Source organism: Podarcis melisellensis, assembly GCF_964234715.1.
Source record: "Podarcis melisellensis genome assembly, chromosome: 2".
Classification (NCBI taxonomy): domain Eukaryota; kingdom Metazoa; phylum Chordata; class Lepidosauria; order Squamata; family Lacertidae; genus Podarcis; species Podarcis melisellensis.
Window position 1 is genome coordinate 30426045 of NC_138529.1, and position 17540 is coordinate 30443584.

The 17540-nt window shown below is 46.4% G+C and overlaps 1 protein-coding gene across 1 annotated transcript; it reads right to left on the reverse strand.

Moving 5' to 3' along the window:
- Positions 1-415: 415 nt before the first annotated feature.
- ARHGDIA (Rho GDP dissociation inhibitor alpha) lies at positions 416-17520 on the reverse strand. The gene is made up of 6 exons (XM_081899929.1): positions 17390-17520; positions 4361-4565; positions 3329-3412; positions 2562-2638; positions 2379-2442; positions 416-2027 (listed from the first exon to the last, which is right to left on the reverse strand). The coding sequence occupies exons 2-6, from the start codon at positions 4548-4550 to the stop codon at positions 1828-1830; spliced, it is 615 nt and encodes a 204-aa protein (XP_081756055.1). The 5' UTR covers positions 4551-4565; positions 17390-17520; the 3' UTR covers positions 416-1827.
- Positions 17521-17540: the final 20 nt, after the last annotated feature.

Sequence of the window (17540 nt, forward strand, 5' to 3'; positions counted from 1 at the left end):
CAAAAAGTGTCAAGGGTGGGAATCAGAGAGAAATCCCTTTGGCATATAAGGTATTCATCCATGGATTGTTGGGAAAGAGTCCCAAGTGAAATGTAGATTCCCAAGACATTTCCCCATCACACGTTTGAGAATGTGCTATCAATAAATGGTATCACTGCAAAAGCTGAATTTCCTAAGCCACCACTTGGCAATTCTTCCCTGTTGAGTCGGGGACAGGATGCTAGCGGCCCTTAAATGTTGTTGAACTCCCTGCTCCCATCAGTCCAGCCAGCATTAAGCAAGGGTCAGGGACGGATGGGTGTTGTAGTCCAGCAACATCTGGAGGCCTTGGATGTTTGAGCCCCATTTCCCCCTCCCACACACCCACTGCTCACAGCAAGCTTGGAAGAACTTCGATGAGGAGGCAAAAACCATGTCAGTTCCAAGATTTTATTTTACCGTCAGAAAAGGGGAAGCTGATGATTCCAAATCTGTTACTCCAGATCTTTAGATTTACAGACAAAAACGCATCAAATCAATTTAACCCAAAAAAAAAAAAATTCCTGCAAGGGACGGAGTGGGGAAGAGGAGTCGGGGGCAGAGACGTAGCTATGAAAGAGAACCGTGCACACACACGCTTGGTCCCAGTTCTAACACAAGTTTGGGACTCGCAATAGCCCCGCTGAGTTGGGCTGCTGAGCTGGAACATGCCCACCTGACAAAACAGAGAGCAGGCCCTGCGAGGCCTCCTCTTTCCACGCCAGTGGGGTTTCTACTGGGGGGGGGCAGGGCTGTCCGGGCATCATGAAGGAGAAGCATCTAATCAAGGCAATAATAAATACTGACAGGCCAGGCACATGATTTCAAAGGCAGAACAGATACATAAGGCATTCACTGCTCTCAAATATTTGTCCATAGCAAGCTCTTTTGTTCGGATCAGGTGAGGAGCAGCTGAGCTGGGCCAATCCTTCTTCCAGCCCTGAAACCCAGGGACTGCCCTGGGACTGCAGGGCTTTGCAGCCAGTTTAGGTGTGGCAGAACTAAGATGGAGATGACAGTGGCACTCGTAACTTCCACGCCCACCAACAGGCCCCACCTCCCTAGCTGGAAGCAAGCGCTTCTCTGGCCACAGGGAGCCTGTAAGGGGTAGCAGCTTAAGCCCTTGAGACATCAGCCTCAGCAGGGGGATGGTCTGGCCAGGAGATGCAAAATCAGGAGGAGGGATGGGTATGTGTTGGGGGACAGGAGCACATATAAAAAGTGTAACAAGGTCGGGGGGGGGCCTCCCTGGAGGATGTATGTTACACACATTAAGGCATCATGGTTACAGGAAACCATCACAAATGGAAAGCCGACCCATGTCTCCGGAGGAGAAGGGGCAGGCCATGAACATGATTGAGCCTGGAAACAATTGGGGAGGGACGGGGGGGCAGCAGGCAGTTCCCAGCTCTGCATGGAATCGATTCCTCAGCACCTTGCCCATCACCCAGAGACAGGAGTGCCTCCGAATCCTCTCCCCTGCAGGCAGGAATATTGCTTCCCCTTCAGCACCTGCCTGAAATGTATTCAAAGTGGGTCAGAAGCAGCAGACCTCGTAATCGGGAGGCCAGAGAAAGGAGAGGGAGCACTTCCACCTCTGCGCTTGGGCCAGACACTGCAGGTTTGGTCAATTTCTTTCAGTGATTCTTGGGAGGAAATATGTGGGACGCTGAGCCAAAAGGTCTTCCTGATGAGCTTAAGAATGGGGAAGGGGGAAGGGTATCCAATGCCAGCACTTTGGTACAGGGTGGGGGGGTTTTCTACTGTAGCCGCTGTCTGAGCAACTCTCAGGATTTGGCTAGGGAAGGGCTAATCCTTCCACTCCTTCTTGATGTTCAGGTTCCACTCCCAGGAAAGGTGGTCTGTCTTGTCGTCGTCTGTAAATTTGGATCGGATGTTGTAGCTGCCCCGAGCCAGCATGCCCTTGGGGGCTTCCTCCATGGGGGTCAGGAACTCGTAGTCCTCGGCACGTGGCCCGTAGCTCCCAACCATGTAGTCAGTCTTGTCAACTAGAAGGAGAAAAAACACAGACACAATACGTGAACCGGAATATCTGAAATACGCCCATGACTCTCCAAAGAGTTTTTATGGGGAGAGGGAAGAGCCAGCTTTCCAAAGCCATTGGAATCACTCGCTGCTGCCGTCTGCATGGTTGGCATTTAAGCGGAAGCAACACATCCCCTGTATCAGCTCAAACACCAAGTTCCAGTTTTATTGAGGTAAATGTTTCAAACTAAAAGTTGACAGAACGCTTCTGAAAAACCATTGTGAACCCCCCCCCCTTTTTTTTGCTCCGTAAAAAGCAAGTGAAAGGTATGGGATCCACTGCACATGACCCCGCCCCACGCCTTGACACTTACTTTTTACTCCTTTCCTGAATGTGTGCTGAATATACTTCAACCCCGAAACAATCTCTTTGTGCACCTAAATAGACAGAGAATTCCATCAGCCAACATGCACTTTTCTCTGACACACAAAATCCTAAAGGCCAGAGCAATGTGCTTAGCGAACCGAAGGCTGACCAATAGGACAAAAGACCTCACCCGAAAGGAGATTTTTAGCTGGTATTCAACACCTTCCTTCAGCACAAAGCACTGCTTCTTGAAACTCTCCAAGTCACCTGAACAGCAAGGAGAAGGCAGGAATCAAAGACAGGCAAACTTTCCACTGAGAGTTTTAAAGCAAAGAGCAGCAGATTGATTTCTATGTACTATTAGCATATAAAGCCCTTAACAACTTGGGACCAGTTTACCTACGAGATCCTTTTCCTCCACATGTGTCCATTTGATTACTTAGGATTGGCACCAGTTCTGCAAACTGCACTCTCTCCTAGCCAAAGTCTGGCAGACCTTTCCCAGAATGCAAAGGTGCAGATGTGAAATGAGGCATGTGCCTTTGCTGGGAGACTGCTCTACCACTGGACCGGTAGGCTGTCTGAACAGCGAAATATGAATTTGGCTGCTCTGAAACTAAGACTTAGTCTATCTCATGGATCAATGCTGAGCCCTAAGATGACTTTAACACAAGCCTATTCTGTAATAGGCAAGACGAGCCTTAAACCACATCACAGCAGCAACTGTGCAGGGAAAACTCTCTTCAAATGGCTCTCAGATCTGGCAATGACCTCTTCTCTACAAAACTGGGTGCAAAGCAAATGCTATAGGGCGAAACTCTGTGTAGTAGTAGATGTTTGTATAGGGCTGGCTATCTGCAGTGAGAATGCAATGTATTGAGATTGAAAGATCCTATGGTGAGCCAGACTAGCCTAGCTGTACAGGACTGATCATATATTCTGACCTAACCCACTCACCTGTGAGGTCCAACTCCAAGGGTCCAGGAGCAGTAGCGCAGACCAAAGTCAGTTTTGTTACCACCACGTTTGGAGTGCTGGGATCTGAAAGAGAAGTTGAGGCATAAATACCAGAGGGTAAGCAGACCTGCCCTTAAGTATCTCATTTGATAGCTGCAGGCATGGGCTGCAGAGCAGAGAAGCAAAAAAGCATGGCAAGTATGGATCCACCAATGTACTGCGCAGCAGTCAACAAACCTGCAACCTGGTGAGCCTTTGGGTTGTATCCAATTCAATTCTCCCATTAAGGACCTCTGCCTGTGCAATTGGGCTTGTTCTCCCTCCTTTCTCCCCATCCACCTCCATTCTGGGTTTTCCACCACCACCACCTCTGCTGAGCAAATTTGGGGAGAGTGAAGGGAAGTCTTATCGTGCAGGCCAAAGTCCTTGTGCTAACAGGTCAACTTCATTGGATACAACCCTTTATGTCTTCACTTTAAGATAAGTTTACTTAATGTTCTCTTCACAATTGGACTGTACTGAAAGCCACAAGTGGATCCCAAAACTGAGATTAAGAGGAAAGCTTTGTGCCTTTAACTCTTCCGGTTCCCTGGTCCTTATAGTTTCTCACCCCCTACTCACCTACCAGTACTTATTCCCCATCATCTCAGGTGCTCCCAAAAAAGTAATTAGCAGTGTGTGTGTTAGAGAGAGAGACAGACAGAGAGAGAGAGAGACAAGAGAAGGCTTACACAAGTTTACTCCTGACTTAGTTCTGCTTACAAACCTGTAGAGTTTATTCAAAGTCTAAAGTTCCAGTTTGCAGAGACAATTCCCCCCTCCAAGACCATGGATTTCAGAACTGGGCAACTCCCAAGCTTCTTTCCTCAGGACCTCAGCTCTTGGCTTAAACCAGATGGTTTCCACACCACATCCAAATGGAAGAGGGCCAAATACTTTTGGAGAAGCATGCATGTGTGAGAAAACAGGGCAGGTTTCAGAAGGCCTGCTTCCCTCACACAGTAGGCCCAAGTACGTCCTCCAGGGACTCACCGACAGCGATGGCAACATTTCCCAACAGGGCCTCCTTGTACTTGCGTAAACTCTCATCATCCTTGTCCAGTTCCTGAATCTCCTGGATGCTCTTCTGGGCAGGGGGCTTGTAGTTGACAGAGTGCTCGTCCTCCTCATTTTCAGCTGCAATCTGGGCCAGCTGTTCGGGGGTAGGCTCTTGTTCGGCCATTTCTGCAACTATGACCTATGGGGGTGGGGGAGAGGAGAGAAGGAAGGGACACAAACAAGCACATTAGCTACGGCAACTTGGCTGGAAACGGCAATGTCTGCAAGGGGAAAACCCTTGCCAAAGCTCAAGGAAATTCCCCAGGTGCTGTAATCCTTTAACTTTCTGAGATTTTTGTCTTTGTGCACAGAATTCCTGAAGGAATTAAAGGAGCAGAGACTGAGGTTCCTAGCTGATATGCTCCCCTCCTCCTCCTCCTCAAAAGAGGCACCACAGGATGTGAACCTTTGCACTTTGCCCCCTGCTGCTGAAGTTAAAGAGCTTCATTGCCAGATAGATGTTCTGTTCCACCTCACTCAGGAGCTGGAAGGAAGGGAATCAACCGAGTGACAAGCTTGCTGCTCCACCCTAGTCTTTATCACTGCATGCTAGCTCCATTAGCCAAATTCTGCCCCATATAAGCCAATGGCCCCCCCAACTCACACAGCAGGCAGGCTAGGGTTGGCCGCACCTGCTGCCCGTCTGAAAGAGAAATGAATGCTAAACAAAGCCCGCGAAGGTGGCTGCTGCTATTGGCTGTGGTGGGCAGGCAGAGGGAGCAGTCATGGAGTGAGGTGGGGTAAGCTTTCTCCAGGCTCTCTCAGGACAGCGAATAGGAAGCTATTACGGTAACCATGGTTAAAGGAGCCTGCTCTCATTATAAAACCCGGTTCAGACACTCCCAACTCCTCCGCAGGCTACAAAAAGCCCTTTGAAGTTGCAACTCATCCCAGGGGGCTCCCTGGAAAGGTTAGAAATGATCTGAGGTGGTGTTCTCAAGCAACAGGGTTTCAAAGGCCTTGGAATTTTCCTTTTGTGCTGTTGGCAACCAGCAAGCTCGGGCCGCTTGTCTTTTTTAAATTAAAAAAAATAAATGGTGGTTCAGGGGAAGTAGCTGCTCCGCTGCCACCAATTTTCTTCCTCTTGTGCCTCTCCTCTCCTCGGATTCACTTTGCATAAATATGCAGAGGTCAGAACAAGGGCTAAAATCACGCCAACAGCCACTACGCAGATGCTAAAAGGACCCAATGAGGGGAAAGTGGAGCGCACTTGAAACCTGGAACAAACTCCACACTAAACTGATTAGTTGTGGACAGCCTGTTGCTTCCAAAGTACAATCTCATTTGAATAGCGTGAAGGGGGAGCAAGACCAGGCTCTGAGGAGCTGTGACAAACAATAAGTTGAAGTGCGGCCAGGTCTTTTGTCTCAAAGCATCACAAACGGGAAAAGAGCATCAGGATGCCAGATGAATCCTGCTAAACACTTAAAAAAAACAAAAAAACTTTGGCACTTTATTATGAAATCTTATTGGGTAACAAGGCAGAAAACAATATACTCCCCCTCCCCAAACCAGTGAGCTTTCAAAGGTCTTCTCTGCTCATAAAAAGCTGCCTTATAATGCAGCGGACACTGGGCCTATCTAGTTCAGGGCAGCCTACACTGACTGGAAGCAGCTCTGCAGGGTTTTTAAGCCTGCGGTCTTCCCCAGCTCTGCTATGGAGATGTGTCAGGGACTTTTTGCATGTTCTCCACCACTGAGATATGGCTCTCGAGTCTAGCCCAGCCCCCAACTGTGCTCTGGGGTCTAAAGTTTGTGTACCTCCAAATTTCAGGACCACTAAAAGACCAGACACCTGGCTGTAGGAACTGCCTCAACAACAGCAGCTTTTGCTACTTAGTCCTCTTTGAGTCATTGCCTTACTTAGTCCTTGCCCGCACCTGCAGGGCTTGGATGAAGCAGCAAATCTCAAACTGGGCAAAAGTATGCCAAAGTCAATCAAAACTGTACAGTCATACCTTGGATCCCAAACGCTTTGGTACTCGGACGTTTTGGCTCCCGAACACCACAAACCCAAAGGGAGTGTTCCGGTTTGCGAACGTTCTTTGGAACCCAAACGTCCAGTACAGCTTCCTGCAGCCAAACAGAAGCCACGCTTTGGTTCCCAACGTTTTTGAAATCAACTTCCAGAACAGATTTTGTTCAACTTCCAAGGTACGACTGTATTTCAATTTTCAGGAAGCTTTCTCTGCCCTTGTATTTGATGGAGAACAAATGAAAACGGGGACAGAAATGTTTTGTCACTAATTATTCAATCAGGTAACGGACAGCAGTTCTGGAAGGGATTTGTTCATGTGGCTTACAATGTATCTGATGTTTTATGATGTCATAATACGATGTCATATTTTTTCTAAACTTGGCACAAGCAGTGTTAGAAACTAAAATATATAAGCCAGGTGCCATACGGCTCCTTAAACCAAGGTTACAGTTGCCAAAACGGAATGTCTAGTTGACATTTTGGGGGCAAGACAGCTCTAAAGTCTTATTTTTCAAACGACAGACTGACTGTGATTGATTATTAGTTAAACATCTGGCTAGTTCGGATTACATTCTTGAGCTAGGTTAGGAGCTTTGTGAACTTACAAGAAGAAAAACACTTTATTTAGAGACAGTCCAGATATATATTGGCGTAATCCTACCTCTTTTTCTTAATGGTGACATGGACCATTCATAACATATGAACATTATTCACAACTGTGAGCAGGGTAAGTGAAGACAATCTATAACAAATTAACTATAATGTCGTTCACTGCTCCTGTTCACGTTGTAGAGAAAACATTTCGGTTCCTGAAATTCATTCTGATTCTGCAGATAAAATATAACCAATAGAATTGTACAGGATGGGGTATTAGTATGTGAAAACAGTCAGGATCCAAGGATCCCCAGGCGTGCACCTCCAGATGGTGATGTCAAGCGCCATCCTGTCACTCAGGCATCTTCACTTGGTTGCAAGTGGCCGACAATCAGATGCAAAATGCACCTGGCAAATTTTGTACAATAGCCACAAGTCTCCTTGCTTATCCTGCTGAAACAGATATTAACACAGCTGCCTCTCTAGTCTAGAAAATGAAGCTTATGGGTTGTTGTTGTTTTTAACAATTAAGAGTAGAAATGCCAGGATTTCAATCAACTAACAAGGACTCAGCACAGCTGGAACAACTTTTTATTGGAAGGAAGAACTCCACAAAGATGGCTCAATGTGCAAAACTGTATCCTCTATCAACTGGGAAAGTACAACACATCACATAGGATGATCTGTGGCTTCCATCCGCAAGCATGCACAACTCTCAAAGGGAAAGGCAGACGTGGAAGGAACACTCCAAAGGGCAAACTGCATCCATCAGAAAACTCCAACTATGTTTGTAACATAGGCCACTTCTGCACCAGACATATAAAGTATGATTACACCACCTTAACATTTGGTCCTTCCTACAAAGGGCTCTGGGAACTGCAGTTTGTTTAGGATGCTAAGAGCTGCTTTCCTCCTTTGCAGAGGTATAATACTCACAACTTCCTGAGAAGAGGGACTGGCTGTTAAACCACTCTGGGAATTGTAACTCTGGTTCCCAGGATTCTTTGGAAGAAGCCACATAAAAGAGGTTTAGTATGGTGCAGATGTGGCCTCCGTGACTATCTCTATGTCTTCAGTATAAAGAAACGCTTGCTTCTCCATAGCAAGTCTCCTCGATTTAAGCTTCTTTCAAAGAGACTGATGTGGTTGTTCTACCTGAGTCCTTGAAAAGGCGCAAGTACTGATTTAGGGAGGCTAGGTATTACATGGACACAAACAAGTGCTCCAGACTTCTCATAAACACTGACATTTGCTGAGGTACATGTGTTGTGAAAGGGCAGGGCTTCAATCTTTTTACTAGAGCAGTCTTTACTACTACGATTTAAAGTTGACTGAACAAACACACTGTCCCCTCACCTTTCACAGGGGAGAGAGAGAGTCAAAAGGCAGAGATTTCCAAGATACCAGGCAGCCAATACAAACAGCCTTCTTCATAAATATTCAGCAGCAAGGCATCGGCCAGCATGTTCCTAAGCCAAGACAACTATGTTGAAATGAGCAACTAAGCACCCCCCACTTCAGAAGCTGTGTTAGAAATTCAGATATATAAGCTAGGCACCAAATGGCTCCTTAATCCAAGGTTGCTAAATTCACCCGGAGCCTGTCTAATTTTGAACACTGTTCACAAAACCAAGGATAAGGAATGGGAAATGACCTGGGGCAGTTACCTTCCAGAGGAGGAACACCAACCCAAATTGCCCCTGTCCCTCCTTGCATCATAGAACTGCAAAACATACTTCAGCACTCTTCAAAAAAATTCCAGGAACTGAGGGAGACCTTCCTTGGAATAAAAGGTGTAGGAAAAACTACAGTGGTACCTCAGGTTACATATGCTTCAGGTTACATACGCTTCAGGTTACAGACTCCACTAACCCAGAAATATTACCTCGGGTTAAGAACTTTGCTTCAGGATGAGAACAGAAATCGTGCTCCAGCGGCGTGGCGGCAGCAGGAGGCCCCATTAGCTAAAGTGGTGCTTCAGGTTAAGAACAGTTTCAGTTTAAGAACGGACCTCCAAAACGAATTAAGTTCTTAACCTGAGGTACCACTGTATACCGGGGAAGGGGAGTTGTGTGTAATCTGAAGGCTACACAGAAAAAAGCAATTGTCTGCCCCCACCTTGGGAGTTGTTTTCTTGTGTGCACACAGGGTCCTCAAGGGGGGAAGCTGTTGGCGAGAAGCATTTTCCTCGCTCCAGCTGGAGTGCCCCTTTAAGGCACAGCGGCTGTCTGTCAGGACTGGAAGTATAAAATGATGAAGCCCTGCCCCACCACTGGAAAGCAGAAATGCCCCTCCCCTTCCAATCAGGAAGCTGGCACGCTCCCCAAGGGTGTGACCACATGCCTTAGACGTTACTGAAGAGCTGCTGCCACTGGCACAGCTCAGCTGCTTTCCTATGTGGGTTAGGCCCACTTACAGGCTTCTGCCTACATCCCACTTCTTTTCCCCTAAAGGCAGCCAAGAAGCAATTTATTTGGGGGGGGGGGAGAGAGAGACTATCAGAAGTACCTATTATACCACCCACGCTAGCATCATGCAGTCCCAAGTTGTGCTGCTAGGCTCACTGTTGTCCCTGCTTCCACCCCAACCCCGTTAAAAGCAGCTAGTAGGATTCATGTGCTGTCTCATGAAAAATTCCCTGCCATACACAAACACAGCCACACACCACCTCCAATCCTGGAACCGACATCCACATTACAAGTATTGCTGCAGAGCGAGAACCTTGCCATCTTTTATGCACCCCAGAAAACTAAGTGAGGTACACAGCAATAGCAGTAATTATGAAATACAGGGATCGGGGCAATACACACTGAAGTAACCTTGTTAATAAACCCACAAGCCTACAAAAAATGTTAATAGCGTGTGGGTGTCTTTCCTCCTCTGGTAGTCCAAGGGGCTTTTGTGATGGGCACAGAAGAGGGGATGTTGTGACTCTCCCATTCACTTGCCTGCATGCAATTCCTTGTTGCCTATGACTACCCAATTAATGCAAGGCTGCACTACAGAAAAGAGTCAGGCAGACAATGGGTCCACTTGGAGAGAGACACCATCGAAAACATCCCCACAACAGCATACCCATTTCTCCAAAACAAACTGAAGAAAATCCCCACAACACAGGTTCACACAGAAGAAAAAAGTAGGCAAACTATCCCAGTCCCCCTTAACCCCCCCGGCCCATCACCCACATATTACAACACGCAGCACAAAACCTCCAGATAAAATAATAATAATAATAATAATAATAATAATTTATTATTTGTACCCCGCCCATCTGGCTGGGTTTCCCCAGCCACTCTGGGCGGCTTCCAACAGAAATGAAAAATACACTAAAATGTCACATGTTAAAAACTTCCCTGAACAGGGCTGCCTTCAGATGTCTTCTGAATGTCAGATAAAAACCTGGCACTGTCTAAAAGACTTCTATGAAAATGACAAATCCATACCAAAACAAGAAATACAAGCCAAACTAGGGGATACAGAAATACCTTGGCTACCACACCATCAACTACATGCCTTCTTAAACAATCCAGCAGTAAAATCAGCAGCGACTAGGCCCTTGATCACCTTCGAAAACCTTCTCCTGGCAGCAGAGGGACATGGCAAAGGGATGGTATCCACAATATACAAAATACTGCTCCAAAATCCCACAAACTCCCTTAACGCTTAACAGAGCTTATATCTGAACCTACTCTCAGCAGCCAGAAGCCTCATAGCCAGACACTGGAGAGACCTGTCTGGAGTAAACATGGACCAATGGTATCAAATTGTATGAGAAAAGGCCTTCCTAGAAAAGCTAACCCAAAAACTGAAACTGACACAGGGACAAATAGAAGAGGATGCCTTCACCCCAGTATGGCTCCCCTTTATCACATACACAGCCCAACAAGACAAGAAGAACCCACTGACAGAATGCGAATCAGTCTGCCTTACCTGACTCAACAAGCCCTCTCCCCACCTCACAAATGCAAACAAACCCCACTGCAGCCAACCATAGCCACTAACCACACCCTGCCCCCCAATACCTCTCACTAACAAGGAAATGTAATAAACTAATAGAAAAAGAACCTACCCAGTTGATTCTGACACAAAACCCCACACATACACTGTATAAAAGAATATAAGCCTCACCACCCCACCCCTCTTCTTCTCCAACCTTATACTGTACTCAACGCAATTGTCTCACAACAAATGTAACTGATTTGTAAGAAAGGCAAATCTTTAATAAAAATAAATTTAAATGGAAAGGGGGAGAGAAAAGAGTCAGACAGGAGCTGTCAGAACTGGACTGCATGATTCACCATTCACAAAGCAGTGCAAGCCCAGCAGCGGCACAGAATATGACAATACTTTGCCACCCCTGTCTCCCCGCCCCAGGCCAGAATGTTAATCCTCTAAAGACTTCTGTCCATATGAGGCTGGAAAGCCATTTCAACTGCCAGGACTTCCAGGGAAGGCAGACACCACAGCCTGGCCCCACCACACACAAGGGACTATGCAGTCCTAGAAAGCAGACTTCGCTACCAGTACATGCAGATTTGCTGCAGGCGAAGGGGCCATGCAATTGTAATATAACAGAGAAGGCTTTGAGGGGGGAGGGCAAGCTCATAGGCCCTTGCCAGGGTGCAGCTTCCCTTCACATCAGGTCACAAAATCCCTGCCTGCATTAAGAGGAGCAGCTTCCAATCAAAGAGGAAGGCCACTTTCTAACCAGCCTCTTAAGCCCCTTCCTTGGAGGAAGGGAGCAGTTTTCTAAGGGTCAGCAGGATAAAGACCGCCTAGAGGGAACAAAGGCCCTTTATCGCCATTTCCAGGTGGCAGTCAAAGCAACACCAGCAGATTTGCTTTTAATCATGCTCTCAGGCCCTCTGCTCATGAAATCTGCCGCAATGGCTGTGCCCAATACCAGAAATAGCCATTCAAGTTAGACTTTCCAGTTTTTCCAAGCACAGCAGAGGGGGAAAAGTGGCACAAACTCTTGCAAGATTGGCGCCACAGTATCTTAAGCAGCAGAGAGAACGAATTTTGGGTGGGTGGGGGAGACTCCCATGGAAATCACGCAGCGTTGTTCAAAGTCACAGTAAAGTAACTTGTGCTCCAAAGGACTGCCAGGCTTAGGCTGGTACAGCAAGGCCAAGAGTTTTGTACCATTCTAAAGCAGGACTAGGGAACCTGTGGTCCTCAAGACATTGGTGGACAACAACTCCCATCACGTTTAACCACTGAGCATGTTGCCTGGGGCTAATGGGTGTTGGCATCCTACAAGACTTGAAGGACCATCAATTCCTCACTACTGCTTTATGGTGCCATGACGCCTTTTGATTCCAGCAAATAGCTAGGTGCAAGTCACATGAGCGAAAAGCCACATACATAAACTGAAATGCGAGCATCTATGTTTAACTACAGCAAGCTTTGTTTAGCTTCCCCTGTATTCACCCTGTCTATACTACTAGATCTTTCCATTATCAAACCACAGAATCATATGCAACAAGCTTAGTATTAGAACCTTTTGTACAACCTTAAATCTTCTACAGCAGAGAGCATGGGCAGGGCGATGCCTGTAAGCTTGCAGATACATGCAAATCATGGAATTTGGCATGAAAGCAAAAGCCAAAATGAATTCATTAGTGTTTAAAGCACCAAAAGGTTTTGCTTTTGCTTAAACACAGATTAAACAAACTCAGTTACCCCTCTTGTTGGGCATTCCATTGTTTTAACAGTCATATCAGCACATTAAAAATGTTAAGGATCACCAACAGACCACAATAATATTTAGATACATTGGAGCAATTTGTTCATACATGCATGCATAGCCTACATTAGACCATGTAGTGCTAACAGAGTTTAGGTCAAAGTTATGAGTGCATCATTTCAAAATTAGTTCATGTTTTCCACATGAACTACATACACTTATTTTTGGAAAATTATTCTATGCCATCTAGAAGGAACAGGAAATTAAAGATGAAAAGAGCAAAAAAAAGAAGAAGAAGAAGGGGGGGTTATTTTAACGCTATATTTGTGTCCTATCTGAACTGGAAAGTGTGCAAACCTAGGAAGAGAAGATGGGTCAGGAAAACGGGAATTAACTAGCACTGCAGCTTCAAGGACTATTTAGAGCACTTCCCGTACTAATATAGAACTGACAAATTATCTAGGAACTGGAGCACCTCTAGACCTAAATATAGCTCTAGAGCAAGCTGGCATCCTCAAGCACCTGAATTTGAGAGCCACTATCATGTTGACATGATTAACTCAGAGGGGTATAATAATCTGAGCCAATTTTGCATCTGAAGATTTCAGGCAACACCTAAAAGTATCTGAGATTAAAAACAGCCAATTAGTAACACAGAAAAGCTTGCCTGCCCTCAAGTGATTAGGGTACTTAACTACATCCGTACGGTCCAATTCCCAATTGCTCTCACAGCAAATGGCTCTAGATATTCTCTGCAGCATTAAAATGACCATCTCATTCCTTGGTCAGCACAGACTGACCAATACAACACTGGCTATATCAGTCTGTTACATGCCACCCACTGGTCAGACAATGGGTCAATACAATGGTTCAGGGAGGGGAAACCTGCTTCACACACACTTTCATTCATGGGATAAATCACTATACTGTACAGAGGAAAGTAAATGTGTAAGCAATCTTTAGTATGAAAGGGTCAAAACTAATGCATTGGGCTCTATTATACAGCTAACATCTTTCAGGAGCAGCAGGGCAGCTTGTTTGCAACTGCCCAGCCGTACTGCTTGCCGGCACTGCTCCCAGTTTCTTTTACTGACAGACCCTCACTACTCATCCAGCCTTTTCACCCTTTGGAGGTTTCTAAAGGGAAGAAGGGGGGGCCCAGAGAAGCAAAGACTCAAGGTCTTCCAAGAAAGCACAATCCACATCATTAATCAGGCTGCCAGACAGACAGAGGAACATTCAGCACTGCAGGGAAGACACAGGGTTTTGCCACCAGGGAAATTTGCTGCTGATGAGAGGCAAGAACAGAAGCTCCTCACACGAATGGTCCCCAAGGCTGAGCCACTAATTCACTTTGGCAGAAGGTTCCATCTGAACGAACTGGAGATCCCATTAGCCTTAGAGCTAATGCACTCTGCTGCAGTGAGGGAGAAAGGGATCAGTGGGGAGTTTGGATTTATCCTTTTTACATGCACAATTGAGCCAGGGGATGCAGGAAGCCATTGATTGCCAGATCATGTAACTCTTGCTGGTTTTGACCACATCTGTTAACATTTTGTACAGAATTGAAAAGACTTTGTTGCTAAAACATTCGCAGCCTTTAAATCCTGATACAGAACTCTTTCACAAACTAGCATTTCATAACCTCCAAGCATTGGTGAGCTTTGCTTGAGTGCTCTGAAGTCCTCATACTGGTGGAGAATTAGGCACATTTACCCGCTGTGCAACGTTCATTTGCCGCGATGTGTTAGCTGATAGTACAAGTTTGCTAAGCTGCAGCATACACAAGCACTCACCATGGAAACAGAGCAGCAAATATTGACCAGAGTAAAGGCATGACAGGAGTCCTGGCTTTTACTGGTACTGCTACAGTGCCAACCTAAAACATTTGGAAGCCCAAAGCCAGTAGATCACTGGTGCTGAAAGGTCAGAGTTGTGTGTTAGCTGAGCTCTGAGTGCTGGAACTGAGAAAGTGAATACCAAGCTAGCAGGACCCCTTACTGAATAGCGCCACAAGATTTGCAAAGCAGCTGAAGCAATCCAGAATAAAGTAAGTAGATAGACTGGATAACCTGTAGCACACTGGCAGCTAGATCACTTATCAAAGATCCATTAATCACTGCTTGACTGTAGTCACTGACATCCTTAATTACAATTCCTTTATTTCACCCACAGCCTGCCAATGGGGGGGGGGGGAAGGTACCTTCCCTAAAGCAGAAGAGAGTCATCTTCCTTGCTGAGTTTTTTCATACAGAATGGCTACATCAAGGATAATGCTTCCAGTATATTCCTGATGTGATTCACTGAGCATCAAGACTGACCAGATTTCAGTCCCCCGGGACCCTCTGACCCAGGGGCCAATCTTGGCATTCTGGACTTCCCCATTTGGACAGTGAGGCCACCTTGGGCAAGGCACTCTTATCTACCTTACCCCACATGAGTAGGGACAGGGCTTAGCCAAAAGGGAGAGGTCTTGTCATAGCCTGCTTAAGCAGCTTCCGAAGTGCCCAACAACCAGCTGGTTGTCAGGAATTGGAACCCCTGCACAAAGCAGGATCATCTTCCAAAATTGGTTTGCGGTGAAATAAGCTGCTGAAATGAAGTAGGAAGGGAACCTTGCTCTTAGCATCACCTTGCTGCCTGCTAGTTCTTCGGACATCATTTGTGACTGTGAAATGTGGCCTGTAGAGCCAAAAAGGTCCCCACCCTAAACCAAATCTTGGCTGATTAGTTGCAGCCTATAAGAGGAAGCCTACTGTGCAACCAGGCTGATTCAGGAAATGTAGCTCAGATTTAGTGCACTCTCAGAAAGGATGCAGACAAAATACATGTTGCATCTAAGCCATTACAGACATAGAATTACTGTTAGAAGGAATATTGTTTTATAGCCTTTTTTGTAATTTATATTCTTATAACTGTTTGCAGGACTGAGAAGTTGGCACTAGATTTACACACACACCTTACAGATAAGGTATGACTAACTTGTGCAGATAACATTGTGTCTCCCGCTCTCAACACTTCTGTTACTAGTGGACGCTTAGACAACAGAACACTCCGTAACAACAGAGTCCAGGTCTGTGGGTGCCCACCCAGCATCTCTAGGTCTTTCCAAAAGACTGCTAGAAGAATAGATCAGCCATTTTACCCCGAAAACATTTTATCAGTGTCATTAATCCAATGCCAAAAAAGTGCTACAGCCCTACCTATGGCAACAAAGCCCCACAAATGTATAGTGGTCAAATTAATCCTCTGCATCCAGTGAGTTTTAGCCACAAATATGATCATGCTGCCATAAATATGTACCCTATTATCAATCACATTTTGCTATGGAATTAACATTAGCTGCATAGCATGCTGTTGGTCCATAGGATAGGTATTTCATCCACATCTCAATTTGCAGGCAATTAGTCCCAATGTTTCAATCCAACCCTTTGTAAGGTTCTATAATCAGAGCCAACATGAAGCATATACCGTGGAGAGAACAGGCCCAAATAAAGGTTTTGTTAATAAAACAGTTTGAGTAGTGACCTTCTTTAGTGATTGCAGTATGAATGATCACCCACACCAGGGCTTAATATAAAAAGGAGAGATGCTCTTCAAGCCTGTAGAGTGTTCACATTAAGACTGCTGAGCTAGAACTCCCATCAGCCCTAAGCAGAATGGTCAGGGATGACAGGAGTCCAACAACACCTGGATAGCACCACACTGGCTTCCTCTGTGCTAAACCTAGAAACAGAAATATATCAACTCAGTCATGGATGAAATGGTACTCTCTGTACAACACTGAGCCCCCCTTACTCCAGGGGGGAAACCAGTGTCAAAATGCCAAGTTTTAGCTCAAATAAAGCCTTGAGCCATACTCAAGCTCAACCATACTCTCTCATACAGCAACTTTCTCAAAGGCCTTGTGTGAAATTTCATGTCATGATACACTGAGCAGGCACTTAGAAAAATAACATTAACACACACTTGCTGCAGGCTTGACTTGAAGGAAATTGCTGAGGAAAAAATAAGAGCTCCTATGGGGGAAAGACCAGGAAGTTGTGAAGGCCAGCAACGCCTACCCAAGCAGCTATAGAGCAGGTAGAGATACACTTTACGCCTATTCCAAGAAAACAGTCAAAGAAACAAAAGCAGTTTATAATGGGAACTGGTCACTTATTATAAAGGAAGGCAGGAACAAGAAATCTGGGTATGAACAGAGTAAAAAAAGATCCAGGATTAGCAATCAGAAAGGGAGGTTTATTCCCTCCCGCACCCTATGCCAGCAGGTGCCTTCATGGCAGCACTAACAGGCACGGGAGACTATTAAGCGATGGAAATAAATTTAACTTGATCTAAGTGATAGCAGAATAAGGAGGAGAGGAAGTCAGCTGCAGAGCTCAATGGACGGCACGCCAACCGAGATATTAACGGGAGCGCGCAGAGGTCGCCCATTCATAACGCAAACCGGCCCTGAGGGGTGCGACTCCCACTAGGGCGGAAGGGAAACCATAAAACCGCCCCGGAGAGGCGACGGCGAGCAGAAACGGCGGGCAACCATCATCGCCAAAGCGAAAGGAGGGTGGGATGAAGAAGCCGGATGGGGCGGGGGGGGAATTCGGGAGAAAAGGAGGCTCCCATGCACTGCAGCAGCAGCCCGTCAACAACCCCAGAGGTCCCGACCTCAGCCGCAGCCCCCTTGCCCAGTGCCGGCCTCTACCTTGCGCCGGTGCCGCTGCTCCTGCTATTTCTGCCGCCACCGGTGACAAACGCCGCCCGCCACCGCCCAGATCCACCCCGCGCGCGCGCCCCCGCCCCCACACTTCCGCGATGCTCCCTTGGCGTCACTTCCTTCCACCGGCAGGCAGGCT